Source organism: Phyllobates terribilis, unplaced genomic scaffold (genome assembly GCF_046119375.1).
Source record: "Phyllobates terribilis strain yellow unplaced genomic scaffold, ASM4611937v1 Scaffold_4__5_contigs__length_816908805, whole genome shotgun sequence".
Classification (NCBI taxonomy): Eukaryota; Metazoa; Chordata; class Amphibia; order Anura; family Dendrobatidae; genus Phyllobates; species Phyllobates terribilis.
This window is the reverse complement of record NW_027362764.1, coordinates 703322987-703343184: the sequence shown is the minus strand read 5'-3', so window position 1 is coordinate 703343184 and position 20198 is coordinate 703322987. Positions and strand designations below refer to the sequence as shown.

Sequence of the window (20198 nt, the reverse complement as noted above, 5' to 3'; positions counted from 1 at the left end):
TCTGCACAGTGGAGTTTGCTGTGAAGGGAAATCTATGAAGGTGGTCCCTTCATTCTTTGGATTGTGGAGGTCCTCAGTGATTATTAAAGGGAATCAGTCAGCAGGTTATTGCTATGTTAGCTGAGGACAGCATGAGGTAAGGGATTCACAGAATTCAGTGATGTGTCATTTATCAGGCTGTGTGCTGTTGTTTACTTTATCGCTAGGTAATTATCACTGCTGGGACTACAAGGCACAGAGACTCTGGTCCACCACACACCCTCCTCTGATAAGCAGCTAAAGGTCTATAGACAATGTACACAGAGAGCCTGGTGTGGGCAGGGTTAGCTTTCTCAGCTCTGCTTCATGCAACATCTAAGAACTCTGTGTCACAACTGCAGCACGGAATAGACTAAGTGATACATTGTTGGATTAAGGATCTCTTTTCCTCCATTATACTACTCTCTGATGAGTTAGACACTAATGTCCATAAATCAAAAAGGATGGCACTCCATATACAACTAAAACAACAACAACCTGCTCTAACTCAAAGGACACAAGGAAAAGCAATGAATAGATCCATCATATTAAAATCACAATCTTTATTGAAAAAATATTAAAACCATGATAAGAAAGCAAAGTACTATAAGGGGACATAAAAAATTATATAAATATCCACAATGCTGTGAGTATTAATATCTTGCAGGGAATATAATATCAATAGTACAGGTGCAATGACCTCCCTGAATGTGCAACAAAGGTCGGGACACCGCTAACAAATATCAGGAATGTGAAAGAGATTACCGGAGGCGCTCCCGTGGATAATGATAGAGACTCCACTTTATGTTTAGTATAGCTCAACATGCACCCGATGAAGGCTCCTTGAGAGCAGAAACGCGTTGTGCCATTATATGCTATTATATGTCAACCACTCATCCCTTGAGTGGTTTTTAATTCCAAATAAATTTTTATATCTTGAACCTATGCGCTTTTGAGCAGTCACCTGCGAGCCTACTGGAACGTTTCCACAAAACATACAGTGGAGTTTCTATCATTATCCACGGGAGCGTCTCCGGTAATCTCTTTCACAAACCCACGTGGAGGCAACCTGTCGGGCCAGGACAAGGCGTGCAACCACGGCTTTCGGATGAGCGGCAGACCGTTGGTGGAGACCCTGTAAAACATTTTATTAAATCTCTACTAGAGTTGTGCCTGGATCTGCACAACCCACAAAGGTGAGCCTCTCCAGTTACCTTATCAAAATTCTATATGTGATGTTATTTATTGCGCTCAGATAGCGCTCCTTTCTTCTCCCAGTTTTTTTATCTTTCTCACTGCCCAGATTTTCTCTAAATATCAGGAATGCAACAAAAGGCTAAGGTAGAATGAAATGCTCAGTATCCACTGACACCAATGAAGTATGTAACTGGGCAACAAGTCCTAGAAAATTAAATGTACCAAAACAATGTTGACACACATGAAGGAAGGTAACAGAAAGAGTGTCAGAAGAAGCTGGTGGCGAAATGTGCGTCGGGGTGAGGTGACATAGAACCCGGTCTACGGGACTGCCGAGCTCAGAATTTTGTCACCATCTTATAAGGTACTTATGGTCTGGCAGCTTTATACCTTATTTCAGCTACAGAAGAACACTGCCCACCATCTCTGTAGTGGAATATCCAGCACTCTGACACTTCTTCTGATATTAATACTCATAGCATTGTGGATATTTATTTTTTCCTGTTCCTATGTCCCCTTATGGTACTTTGCTTTCTTATCATGGTTTCAACATTTTTTGTCAATAAAGATTGTGATTTTAATATGATGGCTGTTATCATTGCTCTTCCTTGTGTCCTTTGAGTTAGAGCAGGTTGTTGTTTTACTCTCTGATGAGGTAGTAAAAACCTGGTGTCAGGTTTCCTTTAAAGGGAATATGTCATCTCATAGATTGTAAGCTTGCGAGCAGAGCCCTCACTCCTCTTGGTATCTGATGAATTATGCGTTACTCTGTATTGTCTTTATTGTCTGTACGTGTCCCCTCTGAATTTTAAAGTGCTGCGGAATATTATGTTGGTGCTATATAAATAAAATTATTATTTTATTATTATTAGCCTCCTAAGCTGTCTATATGGGTACACAGGTCATAGAAAGTTGAATAAAATGATACATTTATATCTTGGATCCGATGTCTTATTCCAGAGAAACACACGTTTTTTCTTAATATGTAAATGAGCAGTTAAGATCTATGGGCCTGATATAGATCTCCCCAAGTATCTGCCTCCAGAGCTGATTATAAAAGAAAGTGGGCGTTATCAGTGTGAGACATGTACATCAGGAAAGCAGACGGTCAGTCATTACATATCTCACACTGGTAACTCCCCTTCATCTAAAATAAGCTCTGGAAGCAGATTCTCAGGGAGATCTATGTCCAGCCCAGAGATCTTAACAACTTATTTGCATATAGATTTCTCTAGATGACAGTGGATCGTAGAAATCAAGGCAATCATTTTATTCAACTTTCTAAGACCCATATGACCATATAGACTGCTTAGGAGGGTTGATCTTACTGACATATTTCCTTTAAATAACCTAGTAACATATCATCACTTACTAAGACTGGTATACCCTGTAAATAAGGGAGGAAACTAGATACACACACTCACCTGCTCTGAAGAGGGCACCAGCGGCATAATGCATGGCCAGGGCGTGGATAAGTTGTCTGGCAGTGGTAAAGATTGGCCCACGTTCAAACACAGAGAAGGATAATGGAGTGTGATCGGAGGCGATATACAGCTTCAGAGACGCGTGGATGCTAACCAGCAAGTTAACTGGTTGCACAGTCAATTTCCGGAGCTTAACTGGGCTGACCAGCGCTGACGCGTGCTGACGTACTTGATCCGGTAGTATATGATGAAGCTGAGATCCGATGAGTTTGACTTGGCCTTCCAGCAATGTGTTATCTGGGAGATATGTGTCAAACAGCGTTTTTACGTAGTAGACAAATGTGTCCTCCACGTAGAGTCGGGACGGCCTCAAATCAAAGCTCAGTTCATTCAGATCACAAATGTTTTGTTCTAAGGAGAAGGTGATGAAGAGCTTGCAGAATGACGTCTCCTTGTATTCTTCCAGTTCTTTGATGGACATGGACAGGCTGCCAGCCTTTGGCCATCTGCTGCAATCAGTTTTCTCCTCTTGGCAAACCAGAACAGGGAAATGGAAGTTGGACTTGCAGTAAAGTTGATTGTCGATCTGTAAATCTCCACAATATACTTCCAGGCTGTAAAACACGGGAATCCCGAAGGTGAGGTCTGTCTGCATCTCTTGGCAAGGCTGCCTGAGAAAGCTGGTCACCGGGGTCAGATGGAGGAACACGTTATCCAAATTCAGCCGCATGAGTTCTGACGAAGCTTTGTAATTAGTGATGTCGTCATAGATGCCCACGCTGAGCTGGGTGATGTAGGACTTAAATACAATGCGCTGACATGGAGTCCTATAAAAAAAAATAAAAAAGGCACTTTTTTTTATATGAAATACCAACCCTACAAAAATGATAACAATGCAGAGCTGGATCTGCAAAGATTTGGGTCCCAATTCATCATTTGCGATTTATTGAAGTCACTTTTTTTTTGTCTTGTGGTATTCGTTGATGCCAAATTCTTCAAAATGGTGCAAAAAAAATTAATTTGGCGCAAAATTAAAAAATATGCTTTTTAATTCTGGTCTTTGACAAGTTTTTGTGACTTCTTAGGACCAAAATCCTTTTAAAAAGTTCCAAAAATACACCTAGTTGAAAACTCCTCTAGAAACCTTACTCCAGGCAGGGACTGGAGTCTGATGCACCAAAAAATTGCAACATTTGGTTAAAGTTACATTACACGAACCTATCTAAAACATCTAGATGGGCAAAGGTGTCGAGGAAAAAGCAAAAAAAAAAGACTAAAAAAAAAGACAGCATAAAAAGTGGCACCCGTGAGGTCCGCTAACTGTCTTCAACTGCTAATATATAAGTATGCATGTGGATTTCTGTCAACAGGTTTTTATTATGTAAGCAGCATGATATAGGGGCATAATTTCTGATTCCAGCAACATATCACTAAGAGTTTTCTCTGCTGCAGATGTAGCAGAGCTCTGAATGCTGAACTCTATATAACACGCCCATAACACTGATTGGCAGCTTTCTGTGTACAATGTGTATTGATAGAAAGCTGCTAACAAGTGTTGGGGGCGGGGTGACACAGAGCAGGAGGACTAGGAGGCACAAGGCAGCTAGTCCTGTAGTGAAAATGTCCTGCTGATAAAATACTGATTTTATTCAAACAGCAACACAGCCTAGTAAGTGACACACTGCTGGAATCAGGATCTCTGTCCCTATATCATGCTGCTCTCAAATTAAATAGCAAAACCTGCTGAGCGATTCCCTTTAAACTGCTAAGGCATTTAATGGGGCTTACCAACGCTGCAATCTTTGAAAAAGGAACTTTAATCCTGCAGCGTCGCATAGTCTAATGAAGCCAGACTAGTCTGGCAGGTCGTCGCTTTTACCGAAATAGTCTTTTCTCAGATTTTCTAATCACTCCAACCTGCATACAATATTCCTTACGGTAGAACCATTATGCAGTCTGTCAATCACGTCCAAGAGGGTGTGATTAGAAGATCTGGGGCAGGACTAGTCTGGGATAAGAGACGCCCTACTGGACTAGTCCTGGCTCATTAGCAAATGCAACGCTGCAGGGTTAAAGTTACATTTTCAAAGAACACAGCGTTAGTAACCCTGATCAAAAACGTTTTAAAGAATTAAAGAAACCCCAATCTATACCTCTACATATAGCAGATGGGGACAATCAGGGGTCCTGACAGGTTCCTTTTAAATTGTGTTGAATTTAAGAATTTCTGGGTTGGGTTCATTGTAATAAAAAAAGGGGATGAGCAGGTACCTAGTACTGAAGATAGAAGGGTGTGCTACATAACTAAATACAAAGAGGACAGTAGTCAATAATTATATTTTAGGAATCTATTCTCTAAAGAGAGCAACCACCTTTTAACATCTTATTAGACCAAAATTCTTTGTGGATTAATTTAATATATTCTTAGAGCGGAAACACCTTTGTTTTTGTATAGATTAATACAGTATGCAGTAAGCTCCTAAGATCACTCCCAACCATACAGTGCTAAAACAGCACTGCGGCTACTTCATTGTAAGGATGGTCCCAGAGATCAGACCCTCGGCGATCATTAAGTGATGGCATATCCTAGACACCATTACTTGCTGAGATGAGAAAACCCCTTAAAGGCAATGAAGGTTTATGCTATCCCATCTGAAAGCAGTGCAATCTAGGGGCAGAGATCCTGATTCCAACAATGTATTACTTACTGTACTTGGTAATCTGTGCTGCAGATCTACGAGTTCTCTGAATGCTGATCTGTGTATAACCCCACCCACACCACTGATTGGCAGATTTCTGCCTATGCACAGTGTACAATAAAAGAAGCCAATCAGTCATGGGGCCAGGGATATACACAACTCATGAACATGGAGGACTACCTGGCAGCAAGTCTTTTAGCGTTAATCTCCTGCAAATAAAAGTGATTTTAGGAAAACTACAGCAAGCAGCCCAGTAACAGACAATGCTGGAATCAGGTTCTCTGTCTCTACATTATACTGCTGTCAGATTAGGTGGTAAAAACCTGGTGACAGATTCCCTTTAAAGACTTGGTCATAGGCACCCTATTCGTACCTATTAAGACTTGTTAGAACCGGTCCTGCCCTTCCTTCTGGTGCCAGCGTGATGATGGTCGCTCCACACTGCTGGACGACATCCACGTAGACATAGCCATATCCAGTTAGAAAAACCACCTATAGAAATGATACAAATGTGTTATATGAGTGACGCCAATCCAGGAATTCCACGTATGGATTTCAGAAGCACGCTCCCCTGACCAGATAAGACACATGGTGTTAATCTTTCCAGGCCAAATCTATGACTATCCCTGCAGATGCCTGGAAGAGAACAGGGGCTTCTGAAATGTCACAAATTATACACATTTATTTTGTTTGATAGCCCCACCGCTGCAATTTGCTGCAAAGCAATAGACATAAAACAACTGTTCATGCAGAAAAATATATGTGTCTGACACATGAGACCAGATGGTAAGAAGCAAATCCAAATGGAGAAATTGTAAAGGAGCTCAGGCCGAATATTCACGTATCGCTACCAGGCTGATGTAATGTGTAGTATTCTCTTCATCGTGTTTTTAATTTATTATGTTGGATTTTCCAAGCAATAATATGGGAATTACAAGAAAGGAATCAGAGCAGATGGATAATGTCACATAGTGTTTGTGAGCATATAAAGAGGTATCGCCATCTGACAATTCTCTTCTTCATAATGTTGTCAACATCATCAAATTGTGTGTACGGCCCAAATAGACAATACAAATTATGCTTTTTATTACTTAAAGTCATGAGATTATTTGGAGTGGGGCCGAATCAAGGGTATTGGGGCACCCCTCCGTGCTAGCTTACAGGGTTACCCTCAAGACCATTTTTTCAGGAGCAAACCACTCCCCTGCCTCCTGCTTGCAGAGGACGGTGCACTCTTGAATGATTGACGGTCCGGACCATGGGTATAGTTGCCCCTCTGGACTGAAGTGTCAGCTCTTACATCCCGCAAACAGAGGCAGCTTTGCTTCTACCACATCGTAAAAGAACAGGGGCACTGAAGATAGATCGAGCGATCTGGTCAGTTACAAAGATGTGCTGGCAAGCTCATTAGCGAAAAGCTCTCAGGCTCCTTGCCCATGAGACTGGCCACCGCTAATAGCCTACTTAAATGGACGGTAACTTGTGCAACAAGCAGTAAACTTTAAAATTTACAATCCCACCTGTCTTGGGAATAAGGTGTGACTATACCTCTGGTCTGAACTGTCAATCATTCAAGAGCGCACTGCTCTCGGCAAGCAGGAGGCAGGGGAGAGGTGTGGTCCCGAAAAAAAAGTCTTGAGATTTTTGTACAATTTAAAAAGTGCTTAGTTTGGGGCTAAATACAAAGATAAAAAATATATACCCCCATGTATAAGTAGCAGATACCACCAAGTTTTCCCATTTTAGCCCTGTATATGTATGATGAGATGTCATCCACAGTATTTAGTGTGCCACATGTTAAAACTTATATTGTATTATGTAAAGATCTGCAGGATGTTATAGAGCAGGAGAAGCGGAGTACATCGATTCAATACATCTTGTATTTTATTCATTTAAATCCTTGCTCTTTCTAGCTTTAGGAGTCCAATAGGCGGTCCTATTCCGTGACATCCTACTGACTGGGAGCACTAAACAGCCACCCAGTAATGATGTACTGTCGAGACCAATGACCTTCTATGTAACTGTTTTGCTCATTCATAGGGTGATGGAAACCCTGTTTAGACTGCTCAAATATCGTGAAACGAGCGCTCTTAGGAACACTCGTAAACAATGATCGTGCAGTCTAAACGGACCTTTGAAGAGATCTGTCAGTCACTGCATAGCACCGCCCCCTGGACTCTCAAGCATGAGTCAGGATTAAATAATTAAAATATTTATACAGAATCTGGTCACACAAATATACAGAATATCTAAATTTTCTCAGCTCTTTCTGCTCATGTATTTTCTAGAAAGGACTGGAAGGAACTTGGAGGTGAAGATCCTGGACCATGACCTGTTTATTTTTTGAGATTTCAAACCTGTAAAATGTCTGATTTATTGCTTTTATAATTTTTTGCATTTTCATCAGAAACTCTCCGCACTGCGTAACAGAGGGAGCATATCTTGTAGACTCCCAGTTCTGACAACACCACTACAGAGTGGTGGCTGGGTGGAAGAGAAGCTGCACCCAACATAAGTTATGCTTAAGATCTCAGTTAAGGTAAATTTAACTTTGAAATAACGACAAATTTCTGGTGTATTTTTGGCCAAAAATTACACTGTAAATTATGAAATGGTCCTTTGTGATACCTGTGTGCCCTGGTTATTGATATCTATCAGGTCACTCCACTCTACCATGGGCTCTTCGCACAATAGCACTTTCAGGTAGATCCCAGGAAGTGAATCTTTGGTCTTGCAGTCCGGAAAACTGGACACTTGATGATACATTTCATGGTGCACTGAGCATTCAGCTGGGATTTTTCTACAGTAAACTTCAAACTTTGGGGTTTCTGAAAAGAAATATATGAAATAGGAATATGGAAAGATGAAAATTTCATACTTTTTGTAAAGGAAAACAAAAGTTTATTCTATGCATCCAACCAGCAGAGACTTAAAATAATTAATTTAAATGAGATAAACTTTAATAACCAAGAGATGGGCAACACTAAAATAAAATAAATAGGTGGCCAGGCAACATAGGGTCAGCTATATTTGTACTGAGCACTATTACGTAGACATAGTTTTCGGAGGTTTCCACTTTGATATCATTTTGCAGTTTATTATTGGAAATGTGGCGTATTTTTAGTAATCCATACCTTTAATATTCTCTTTCAGAAGTAAGGAAACTGTGCACCTGTTGCGAATAATCATCCGAGGGCTCGGGTCTTCTGTAAGGGTTATGTAAGTCACTCCGAAATGTTCCTGATAAGTTAAAACCAGAGCCCTAGGCAAAAAAAAAAGAATCAAAATATAATAAAACTTAATGCAAATACTATAAAGTATATGTCCACCATATCCATGTAAAGAGTAATTGCTCTTGCAAAAGCTTGAAATATTTGCTGTATTGATCGGTGCGGGAGTCTGGGGTCAGAGACCTCCATCAATCTCCGAATCAAAAGGGACAGAAGTGCTCAGCCCAGGGATAGCTGAAGGTTTTCCCCAAAGTGAGCGGAGATGATTACAGCTCACGGTGCACAGTGCTCGGCAAAACACTCCTATCCTTTCATTTCAGCCACCATTGAGGCTCTCAGCACCCGGACCTGTCACTAGGAAAAGTAAAAAGTTTTGTCAATAGGGCAGGTACTTTTAACGATTTTTCTTTTTTATTTGGGGGAAACTACATTTGGAACACAAGTCAGTGCTGCTTTAAATACAAAGTAAACCGGGAAAATGCTCAGGGGCCTTAGGCTATGTGCGCTGTGTTTCTGCATCTCCTTGGCAGGAAAAACAGTGCGGTTTTGCCGAGATTTTGCCGCGTTTTTTATGCGGTTTTTGTACATAAATGAATGCTTTTAGGAGCTAAATAAAGTTATTTGGTGGGACATTGCTTAAACCCTTGGATTACCGTCAGAACTGGAGTGAGTATATTGGTTTAAATGATTAAAGAATGTGTCTGTTGTATTTCAAACAAAGTGTTTGCTCTGTGTCTGTGTGTTTATTTAACTCTTTACTTTACTTTAATTAGGTTTGGTCATGAAAAGGTCTGATTGGCACCTTGTCATCACCAAACAAAAGAGCTAGGTGTCAGCTAGTCCCATTCGCCCAATCTTCATTAGCATTTCTATTCATATAATTTATGCGGCAGCTATTTTGAGCCAGGGAAGGTGCCATTTGCAAACATGGTCCCTGGCCATTATTAACAGTTCACAGCAGTTTCGTTAGCCACTACGTCCCCGCGATCAGCGCTTTGGACACAGTGTATTTTTGCTGCGTGCGTCCAAAACACGGTGTTCTAATGCTGCACTTTTGTTGTCGGTACATGTGAATCCACCGCATATAATGACACTTCAATCGGTCAAAATCTGCAGCGGAGACTAACGTGTCTGCTACAGAAATTTACATGCTGTGGATGAGTTTGGGTACGTGGCAACGATCAGGAGCCGCTGCTGGTTTGATGCTGAGTGTTTATACAGCGTCAAACCCGCAGCGTCCAGATGTTACAGCATAGTGGATATGTTTATCAGAGGCTGAGGATCACCCGCGGACACTGACATGAGGCGCGTCTTTCAGCATTCTTTTGTGGAGTCGCTAGTCTCCGCAACAGAAATTTGACCACTAGAATGTATTGAATGCGGTAAATACACATGGTTCATTGAACACATGTGGATTTACCTGCGTTCAAAAGAAAGCAGCATTTTGGACACAGCAAAAAATATGCATCCAAAGTGCTGCTACGTCTGGATCGTCGTGGGCACAGAGCCTAAATTTTTTTTAAAAAATGGTGTGGACTCCTGCGTCATTTTTATAACCAGCAGAGGGAAAACCGACCGCTGGGGGCTGATATTAGTAGCCGGGGAGGGGGCCATTAGCCAACAGTGCTCCCTGGCTATTAATATCAGCCCGCAGCTGTCTGTTTAGCCTTTACTGGCTAGATTACAGGGGGACCCCAGAAAAAAAATGACATGGAATCGCTCTATAAAATTTAACCAGAAAAACCTGCGGGCTGATATTAATAGCCAGGGAAGAGGCCATGGATACTAGCCCCCTCCGCTGCTCTTAATATCACCCCAAATCTTCCGCTCTTCCCACTGCCCTGTAGCAGTGTCGAGTGGGGTAATGGGGTTTATGTCAGCCTTGTATTGGAAGGCCAAGTTAGTAATGGAGGGCGTCTATAAGACGCCCCCATTACTAACTGCATGGTAAAATGGTCGCCGCTTTTTCAATAAAAACACAGCCAGAATAAAGTATTTTAGTGAAATAAAAAACACACGGTTCTAAAAAATTTGTTATTACCCTCTCAGTCCCCGAATCCTTTGTCTCCTGAAAAAACGTAAAATAACAAACATATTCCTCACCAAGCAACCGTCAACGACGCAGTCCACAATTACCGCCAATAGTCCCTCGGCGATCCGGGTCACTTCAACAGCAGTGACATCAGCAATAACTGATGAACATCGCCAGGGACCAGGAGGACACCGTGGGTCGTTAGAGTATATGGATTTTTTTTTTTTTTTACTTTTTTCACTGCCGGTGGTTCCCGGCTCTGCTGAGGAGAACAACTGCTCCCCTCAGCAGCGCCGCTCTCGCTGTTATCATTGGGAGCGGCGGTCGGATGAGAGGAGTTGTAGTCCTCCTCTGCCGACTGGGTACCACCTGCAGCGCAATTCCGGAGCGTTTCCAGCCCTTTGGATTTAATTGAAACGTAGCAAATCCAAAGGGATAAATATTATACTTTCGGATTTGCTGTGTTTCAATTAAAATCAATGTGCGGGAAACGCTCCGGAAACGCTGAGCTTAATGGTCCACGCTGCGTTTTTTTCCGCATTGCTATAGCTGGCAGACCTATTAACAAGCGTTTTTGAAGCGCTTCCGCGGCACAAAAAACACCGCGAAAAAGTATAAAAAAATGTGCACATAGCCTTAGAAGCAGAATGAATTTTCTACTAATCCTTTCACTGCCCTATTCCACTAAGCACTTCACTGACTAAACCACAAGAAATTTTGAATTTACGCCCCAAAAAATAACAATAAAATTTTCATTTTTTTTTGCCAAGAGGTCCATTTTCCTTAAAATAGGCCTGAAAGGGAAGCTATCACCAGAAAATTGTTTTAATCAGTTTTTTGTGTTATATGTAATAAAAATTTTTTTTTTTTTTTATTTTATTCATATCATGATCTTTATTTAAAAAAAGGGTGTAATCTTGCATTTTTCTCACTTTGCAGCCACATGTTTCTCTTTGTGGACCTTCCTCAGTGTAAAGCATGAGATCTGATTTGGCTGAATAGGCAATTTGCATATTTATTTTCCCAGAGGAGCAGTGCATGGCCTTTAAGTCTCCTTTCCCTGGCATGTCCACAATGAGACATATGTTCCCTTACACTCCAGAGAGGTCTCTCGTAAAGCCAAATCAGATCTCGTGCTTTGCATTGAGGAGGGGCAACACCCCGAAACACGTGTCTGCAAATTGAGATTCTGATTTGGCTTTTATCTTAAGTCATATGGCAAGGCTTGTTAAAGGTCGATACTGACTTTTAGGATTGCTACTTCAAATAAGTAGGGCTAACGTTCAAGTCATCTTCCTCTCTGAAGAGGAAATTTGCATATTTAATTTCCTGAAGGAGCATTGCATGGCCTATAAGTCTCTGTACACTGGCATATCAGGCGTGTCACTCTCCACAAGTAGAGACGTTACCCCTTACAGCCCAGAGAGGCCTCTAATAAAGCCAAAAAAGATCTCCTGCTTTGCACTAAGGAGGGGCAACACCCCTAAACATGTATCTGCAAATTGAGATTCTGGTTTGGCTTTTATCCTAAGTCATATGGCAAGGCTTGTTAAAGAGTCAATATTGACTTTTAGGATCGCTACTTCAAATAGGTGGCACTAAAATCCAAGTACTCTTCCTCTCTGAAGAGGCAAATTGCATATTTCCCAGAGGAGCATTGCATGGCCTATACGTCTCCTTAAGCACCTGTCTCACATAGCGAGATCGCTAGCAAGATCGCTGCTGTGTCACGGTTTTGGTGACGCAACAGCGACCTCACCAGCGATGTCGCTATGTGTGACACTTTGCAGCGATCAGGCCCCTGCTGTGAGGTCGCTGATCGCTGCAAAGTGTCCTGGACCATTTTTTGGTCGTTGCCCTCCCGCTGGTCAGCACACATTGCTGTGTGTGACCAGCGGGAGCAGTGATCAGGCTGGTAACCATGATAAACATCGGGTTACTAGGGGCACACGCGCCCCTAGTAACCAGATGTTTACTATGGTTACCACCCTGCTTCTGCTTCAGCAGGCTGGTAACCAGGAGCAGGACATCGTGGAAAGATTCTCTCCACGATGTCGCTGCTCCCCTGATCGCTGGTGAGCCTGCCTGTTTGACAGCTCACCAGCGACCACATAGCGACGCAGCAACGATCCCTGACAGGTCGTATAGTTCTCGGGATCGCTGTAGCGTCGCTAAGTGTGACGGGGCCTTTACACTGGCATGTCAGTATCAACAAGGAGAGACGTGACCCCTTTAATACTAGAAGAGGCAAACGTACAAACACTCTGTGGGAATCTATTTGGCAGGAGCTGTAATTCATACCTCAGCTGCTGCAGCCCCTCATTTTGCAGAAATTGCACATTCAAAAAGTGATAAGCACATATTACACAGAATATTCTATACATTAAGAATATTCTTGTATACTTGACAGCATTTATAGTATACAATCTTATATTGTTCACCATGACATGCCACAATCAAAGCTACTTAAGATTAGCGAGGATGCCCATTTAGGCAGTTGCCCATTTACAGCTGCGAACATGAGACAATCCTGAATTTTATGAATGTCCAATCTATTATGACACAGGAATATGCAGTGTGATGCACGGGAGACCAGCTAAATTCTCAAGTAATAGAGGTATTCGTATAAAGACTTATGTCGTACTTGGTGCACAGGTCGTTGCCAGCGCACTCCCCGACAGGAACAGCGACACTCTGCCTCGGGTACTCCAGACGGACGATGGCTGGTAGGCTCCAGCAGTCTGGACTTCCAGCAACTGCGTTGTGGCACAGGCTGAGCAGCATGTACTTCTGGAGAGGAGGTGGTTCTCCTGTTGAGTGACTGTGGTCTGAGACAAGATCCCAGCAAGGAATTGTGTTGTACTTGGCGATGGGATGTTCCCCAACTGGGCCGATGCTGAACACAGTGCTGTCTGGTGCAGGAACATACTTTGGAAGTAAAGTGGGAAAGGGGACACAATAAAAAAAGAAAAAGATAAGCTTGATTAAAAGAAACAGATGATTCAGTCCACAGAGGTTTGACTTATTATTATGAGTTGGACATTTAAAGCCAAACATTGGATAGTTGAAGCACAGCCAGATTTCCGACACAGAGCACAAAGATATCATTTTTCCTTGGGCTTTACACATGGTTCACAGAGAGGTCTCGCTGTGTTGTACTTGACTTAGCAACAGGTGAAAAGTCGTGACTTCCCCCCCTAAAAAAATCTTTGTGGTCAATGCATAATGTGTCGGATAACAGCAGACATGAGACCAGAAGACGAGCCCCTGCGAGGCCGTCCCACCCTGACCCGTGGCTCACCTTCTTACGTATGGCACACACTACATAGAACATCGGCATTTTCAAAACAGGAAATTCACTTGTTCTGATCACAAGATATATATTCACAAAAAAATAGCCCTGACCCGACCTGGTTTGCTCTCTAACAGGCACATGGTATGACTTTCTAAGGGATACGATGGGTGCATAGGCTAAAAATGAAATACAAATATATTATCATCTATTATAATAATACATGGTAACATTTTATGAATTTTATCTTTCACCTTTATTGGCACTGAAACTAAAGGCCTCATACACATTAGAAAAAATGACCGAACGTGCCAATTTCAGCAACACTGGCAAAGTATTTCATGTGCATAGGGACCTAACGACTCTACCCCCACAGATGAGCACAAGTAAAGAAGGATCGGAAAGATGAAATTCAGCACTCTATTATTTTTATCTTCTGGGAGATCTGAAAGCGACTTACACCAATCTCCTCATTGAAAGCACATGCATGCTCGGCCCAAACAAGTTTGCATGTTTACATGGTACACCCATACCTCCCAACTTTCAAAAACAAGAAAAAAGGGCACAAGCTACAAACTATGTGCGGCATGGCAAATTTTATATTGCCCCACAATGCATTCTACCATGGTGTACACACACACACAGCTCCGCTACATCAACGCACATACACACACAGCTCTGTTACAGCGATACAAACACATATACACATTGCTCTGCTACATCAATGCCAACAGAAACACAGCTCCACTACATAAATACAAACACATAAACACAGCTCTGCTACATCAATACACAAAAACACACACAGTTCTGCTACATCAATACACACCCTTACACACAGTTCTGCTACACCAATACACACCCATACACACAACTCTGCTACATCAATACACACGCATATACACAGCGCTATATCAATACACACACATACATACACAGCACTTCTTCATAACCCAACCATACATATACAGTTCAGCAACATCAATACACACAGCTTGCCTGCACCAATACACACAACTCTGCTACATCAAACATATCCATACACACACAGCTCGGTTACATCAATACAGACACTGCTCTGATACATCAATACAGACACAGCTCTGCTACATCAATACACACCAATATGCATACAGCTCAACTACACCCATACACATACAGCTTGGTTACATCAATACACACACAGCTCTACTACATCAATACACAGCCATACGCGCACAGCTTGGCTACATCAACACACTCATAGCTCTACAACATCAATACAAACACACACACACAGCTTTGCTACATCAATACACACATCTCTGCTACATCAATAGATACACAGCAGAGTGAAAAGTAAAATTAGCAAAACACATCAGATAAATGTTGGGGTAACACTGGTTTAGCATCGTCCTATCTATCCTGACTGTCACATAAACCAGAAAAGCTCCACAAGCGGCAAAAAGGGCATATTTGTTTCATTGAAAAGTGGGGAACATACTGCTACAAGACACCACTGGTGACCGCTTATCTCCTTCCGTGGGGCAGGACTTACCACATTGAAATCCAACATGCCGACTCCTTTTATCCTGCTGTCAGGGGATTGTTGGGCTACACTAATGTCATGACCCCCTGCAAATACATTCATGCTCTATGGTGGGCTCTATAAGGGTATATGCACACATTAAAGGGGTATTCCCATCTCCAAGGTCTTATCCCAATATGTAGAAGGTGTAATAATAATAATAATATTAGCAAATACCTCCAATAAGATATGTTGTACAGCTTTTTTGATTGACTATGTCTCTTTCCTCATGTGCAGGCATTGCAGGACCTTGGGTATCCATGGTTACGTCCACTGATAAAGTGACAGTTAGCTAGCTGCTAGTGGTCGTAACTATGGACACCTAAGGTCCTGTATTGCCTGCACATGAGGTAAGTGGCATAGAGAATCAAAAATACTATACTGCATTTCTAATTGGAGATATTTGCTAATATTATTATTATTACACCCACTACATATTGGGATAGGATCTTGGAGATGGGAATACCTCTTTAAGTATTTGCTGCAGACATTTCTGCTCCACAAACATGACTCTCTGCAGGAAAAATGCAGCATTAAATATACACGTTTTTGCTACATTTTTTCCCCCAAATCATTTGAATGGGTGAAATATGCTGCAAGCATTGGCATGTTGCAGATATGAAACTGCTTAAAATCTTCCAGGAAAAAATAAGCAACATGAGATTTCAGCAATCTCATTCACTTTGCTGGTACAAAGACAAGCAGGTTTGTAAGCTCATAAAGCCAGATTTACATATCAGACAAAAAATAAAGATGGTAATATAAAGCCTGAGTTAAAACCTGAAAGGTAAAAATAGCGTCTTTCCATTACTGCAGTGGCCAAGACATACTGTAGGTAATAGAGGGTGGAATATCAAAGTAATAGACGGACTGAACCCAGGAGACCTCGTGTACCGACCTCTTCATCAGAAAGCTGCTGCGGGACAGACATCTGCGGACTGTAGGAAATCTTATATGAGGTATTGTTAATGAGAGCTGTCTTGTCTTCAATCTGTAGTATCTGGATCCCATTGCGAACCATTGATGAAACGCTAAACTGGCAAAGCTGGGGGAGACAACAGAGAGCAATAGATGAATGTAACCCAGTTAATGGGAATCTATTAACTGCAATATTTCAGCCATCAAAACCAGACAGTGAAACATACACTTTATTTTCCTAAATCTGTTTGCATTTTCTGATTGCAGATTTGTTTTTCTTTTATTCTCTATACAGGATTATAGGAGGCAGTATGGAAAAAACACATTGAGGCCGCTGCTGGATACCCAGATGAGATGTCAGCGTTGCAAAGCAAATGGAAGATTCATTGATGAGACGAATGCGCAGGAAAATATTTGGCTTTATTTGGACTTAAGCAACGCGCGTCGGAGAGTAGTTCTCCCTTTATCAGATATGTACAGTCTGATGGAGGGGAACTACCCTCTAAAATGTGTTCAGGAAATTATTTTACTGCACTGTCGTCTCTTCAATGAATCTTCCACTTGTTTTGCAACGCTGACATCTCATCCAAGTATCCAACAGCGCCTTGTACTACTACTACATGCGCTTCAGGACCTTTTAGTTCCTGACAAGGTATCCTGCACTCGGACACTGGGCAGCAGCAATAGAAACCCTATTCCTTCCATGGTGCTCAGCCTGGCATATTACACAAGGTGCCAACCTCTTTTTATATTTTTCTCTAATAAATAGGGGGGAGGGTGTATCTTACCTAAGCGTCCATTAACGCATTCAAAAATTTGGTTTACAGCAACCGTATCAACTATGGAAATCTGTAGTCCAGAGATATTCATTAGCTTCTATTGGAAAGCTTCTAGGCATGCTCTGAGAATGTTGCAAAATTCATTGAGCAAGGAGGGGGAGGAGGTGAGCTGTGACATCGCCTCTAGTGAATGCTGGATCCAGGATATCTATTATATATAGGGACGTTACCTTTCAAGTGTGATCCCGTCTGTGATGATAATGAGATGACTGCTAAAAAGTGATCTCTACAGAACACGAAGTGTCAGCCTATTAGGAGGCTTAGTGGCCACTGTAAAATCTACAAGATTTAAAGGGAATCTGTCACCAGGTTTTTGCTATCCCATCTGAGAGCAGCATAATGAGTCTGATTCCAGTTATGTGTCACTTATTGGGCAGCTTGTTGCAGTTTTGATTAAAAACAGTTTTATCTGCTGATCTATCAGTTCTCTTAATGCTGATCTATTTATAACCCCTTCCACACCACTGATTGGCAGCTTTCTGTGTGCACTGTGCATAGGCAGAAATCTGCCAATCAGAGGTTGGGGCATGGGTGGATTACCAGTCAGCAGACTTACCAGTCAGCTATAGATAAAATCATTGGGTCAGAAGACGGTTATCAAAACTATACTAAGCACAGTAAGAATCAGGGTCCCTGCCCCCAGATCATGTTGTTCTCAGTTTACATAGCAAACTCGGGTGACAGATTCCCTTAAAAAGAGTAACTGTTGTGTCAGGAGAACTTGCAGCAGAATGCCTGTCTCTGCCGCAAGCTCCCCCCCCTCCTCCATAGAATCTTATGAGCACCAACTGTCACCACCTATCTCAGTAATGGGAAATTGTAGTCTTCACTGAATACAGATTTTACCCATGAATTGAGAATTAATGATCAGTCCAGGAGGAGAAAGAAGCAGATTTCTCTGATCAGATATATTACAAAGTTGCTTATGTACAATTGATTTATTAAGTAAAAATGTAAACTTTTTTTTTATTTATTTTTCTTTAATATGTAAGTTCACTCTCTTACACCATTTTATACTTTGCAAGCACATTACATTATTTTTCTAACTTATTGTGAGCTATAAAAAGTAACAAAGATGCATAAAAAAACAGAAAGAACTGTAAATGCAGTATATTCTGATCTCTAACCAATAAAAAAGCAAAAAAATTAATAAGAAATATTCAGAAACTTAAACTGGGCTTTATCTTTTGGGATCCTATGTAGATAAAAATTTCTACAAATATAATTACCAGAAACAAATAATATATAAAATCCATTTAGAACTATTAGTATATCACCTGGGTAACTGAGGTTTCTATATAAAACCAGGAACACTGAAATACCACGAGCTTTCCAGCCTGTGCCTGATCCTGGCATGCTTGCTAAACATACTGTACATCTCTGGTCACTGTAACGTAAAAATAACACCCTAAAATTGTTCTATAAACCATAATGATATTTAATTTGGGCTATAAAGTCAAATTGTTTTTCTGTAGTCACCAAATTATATTTCCCTCCATGCCAATTCCAAAATATAGGTACATTATTAATTTACGAGGCTAATTTGATTTTCCAACTTGAAAGGAGCTGGTGTAATTTGGAATGATGTTTTAGGTGTATTGTGTCCTGCAAAAAGAAATATAAAACTAGCACAGCATGCACCATTTAGTTATAAAGTTGTTCCATGTCTCAGGAATGTTGGAGAGTGGCTCCGGTCATATTAAGCATAGAAATAATACCAATAAGAACATAAAAATGAAAACTATTGGGCCATGCTGGAAAAGAGAAACAAAAATAGGACCTGTCCGAGTGCGGACATCCGTTATTATAGTCTAAAGATCGTTAGTTTTAATGCAGTATAAAATCCTTTGTGCACAAATGTGAGATTCACCCTTGATATCAGATATACTGGTATTTTATATCTCATCTGCCTTTATACATAGGAGCCATTCACTCCATCAGTCGTGCCGAGAAGATGACCTACAGTGTTCTGACAGCGACGCTACCTTCCTCTTCTAACGCGCACATATCACTGTCCACCGGTCATCTTGGAACGCTCTTCTTACTTAGATTTCTTATTTCCTACATTGTTGGGGGTTTTTTTTCCTTACCAAACTTCACAAAAAAATCAAATCTATTTCTACATTGCCCTAGAGACCTGGCTATAATAATCTAGCATAATAATAACCCCACCCAGATGTCTATAGTTCTTTCAAGGAACATTATTTTTCACAAAAACAAAATTATTTCTATAGCTATACCTAACAGATTACCGAAAATAAAATGGACATGACCCCATTCTTTTAAAGGAGTATTTCCTTGTTCAAATTTTATGACATATTGCAAGAAGTCCAAACTCTGAGCCCCTCACTCATCATCAAAACCAGGGGGTAGAGGTCCCTTCAACACTCTTCACCAACCTTGAGCTTGGAAGGGCAATACAGTCCTATGAGGTTGTGTCCTAGTTCCCCTGAACAATGGGTGGGTGGGAGAGCTGCTCTGTACGAGAAACACCTGAGAAACCTCAGTCTCCATCATCTCAGGACTGGTGGATTCTGAGGGAGCACCAACGCTTATATATATGGTCATCTTCTATAGTGGGGAAACCTCATTTTTGTCAAGTGTTGTCACGGTGTGTGTGTAAAAAAATGTGACACAGCATGGCATTAAAGATGAGGTGTATCTCCTTTCAATCCCTAGTTCACGTCAATGAACTTAAGACATGTCACTTTCAGTCTCTCACCTTTTGATGTCCAGGAAAGGCTCCAAGCTTGATGTTGGCATCAACAAATCCATCTTCATCTAAGGATACCACTTCACCGTTGTCTCCATCCTTCCATTTTGGAGAGGTCACATCATGAACCAACCGGACAGCAACAGACTTGTGCACGGTGTTTGTGTTGGCCCAGTAGATCCCAATTTGAAAAGCTTCCTGAAAAAAAAAATACAGACATATACATGTCAGAGCAATGGCCACCACGGAGCAGTGCGATTCACTAAGTT

At 41.4% G+C, this 20198-nt stretch overlaps 1 protein-coding gene across 3 annotated transcripts in view; it reads right to left on the bottom strand.

The window, feature by feature from the left end:
- The window catches only part of VPS13B (vacuolar protein sorting 13 homolog B), a 1155013-nt gene that overhangs the window by 67461 nt on the left and 1067354 nt on the right, over window positions 1-20198 (bottom strand). For all 3 annotated transcript variants that reach the window (XM_073679617.1, XM_073679614.1, XM_073679615.1), the window contains exons 50-56: window positions 19939-20127; window positions 16358-16504; window positions 13245-13528; window positions 8473-8600; window positions 7967-8166; window positions 5712-5830; window positions 2640-3466 (exon numbers count right to left, since the gene is read on the bottom strand). In XM_073679617.1, coding sequence (XP_073535718.1) covers window positions 2640-3466; window positions 5712-5830; window positions 7967-8166; window positions 8473-8600; window positions 13245-13528; window positions 16358-16504; window positions 19939-20127 — 1894 coding nt within the window. The remainder of the gene's footprint in view (window positions 1-2639; window positions 3467-5711; window positions 5831-7966; window positions 8167-8472; window positions 8601-13244; window positions 13529-16357; window positions 16505-19938; window positions 20128-20198) is intronic.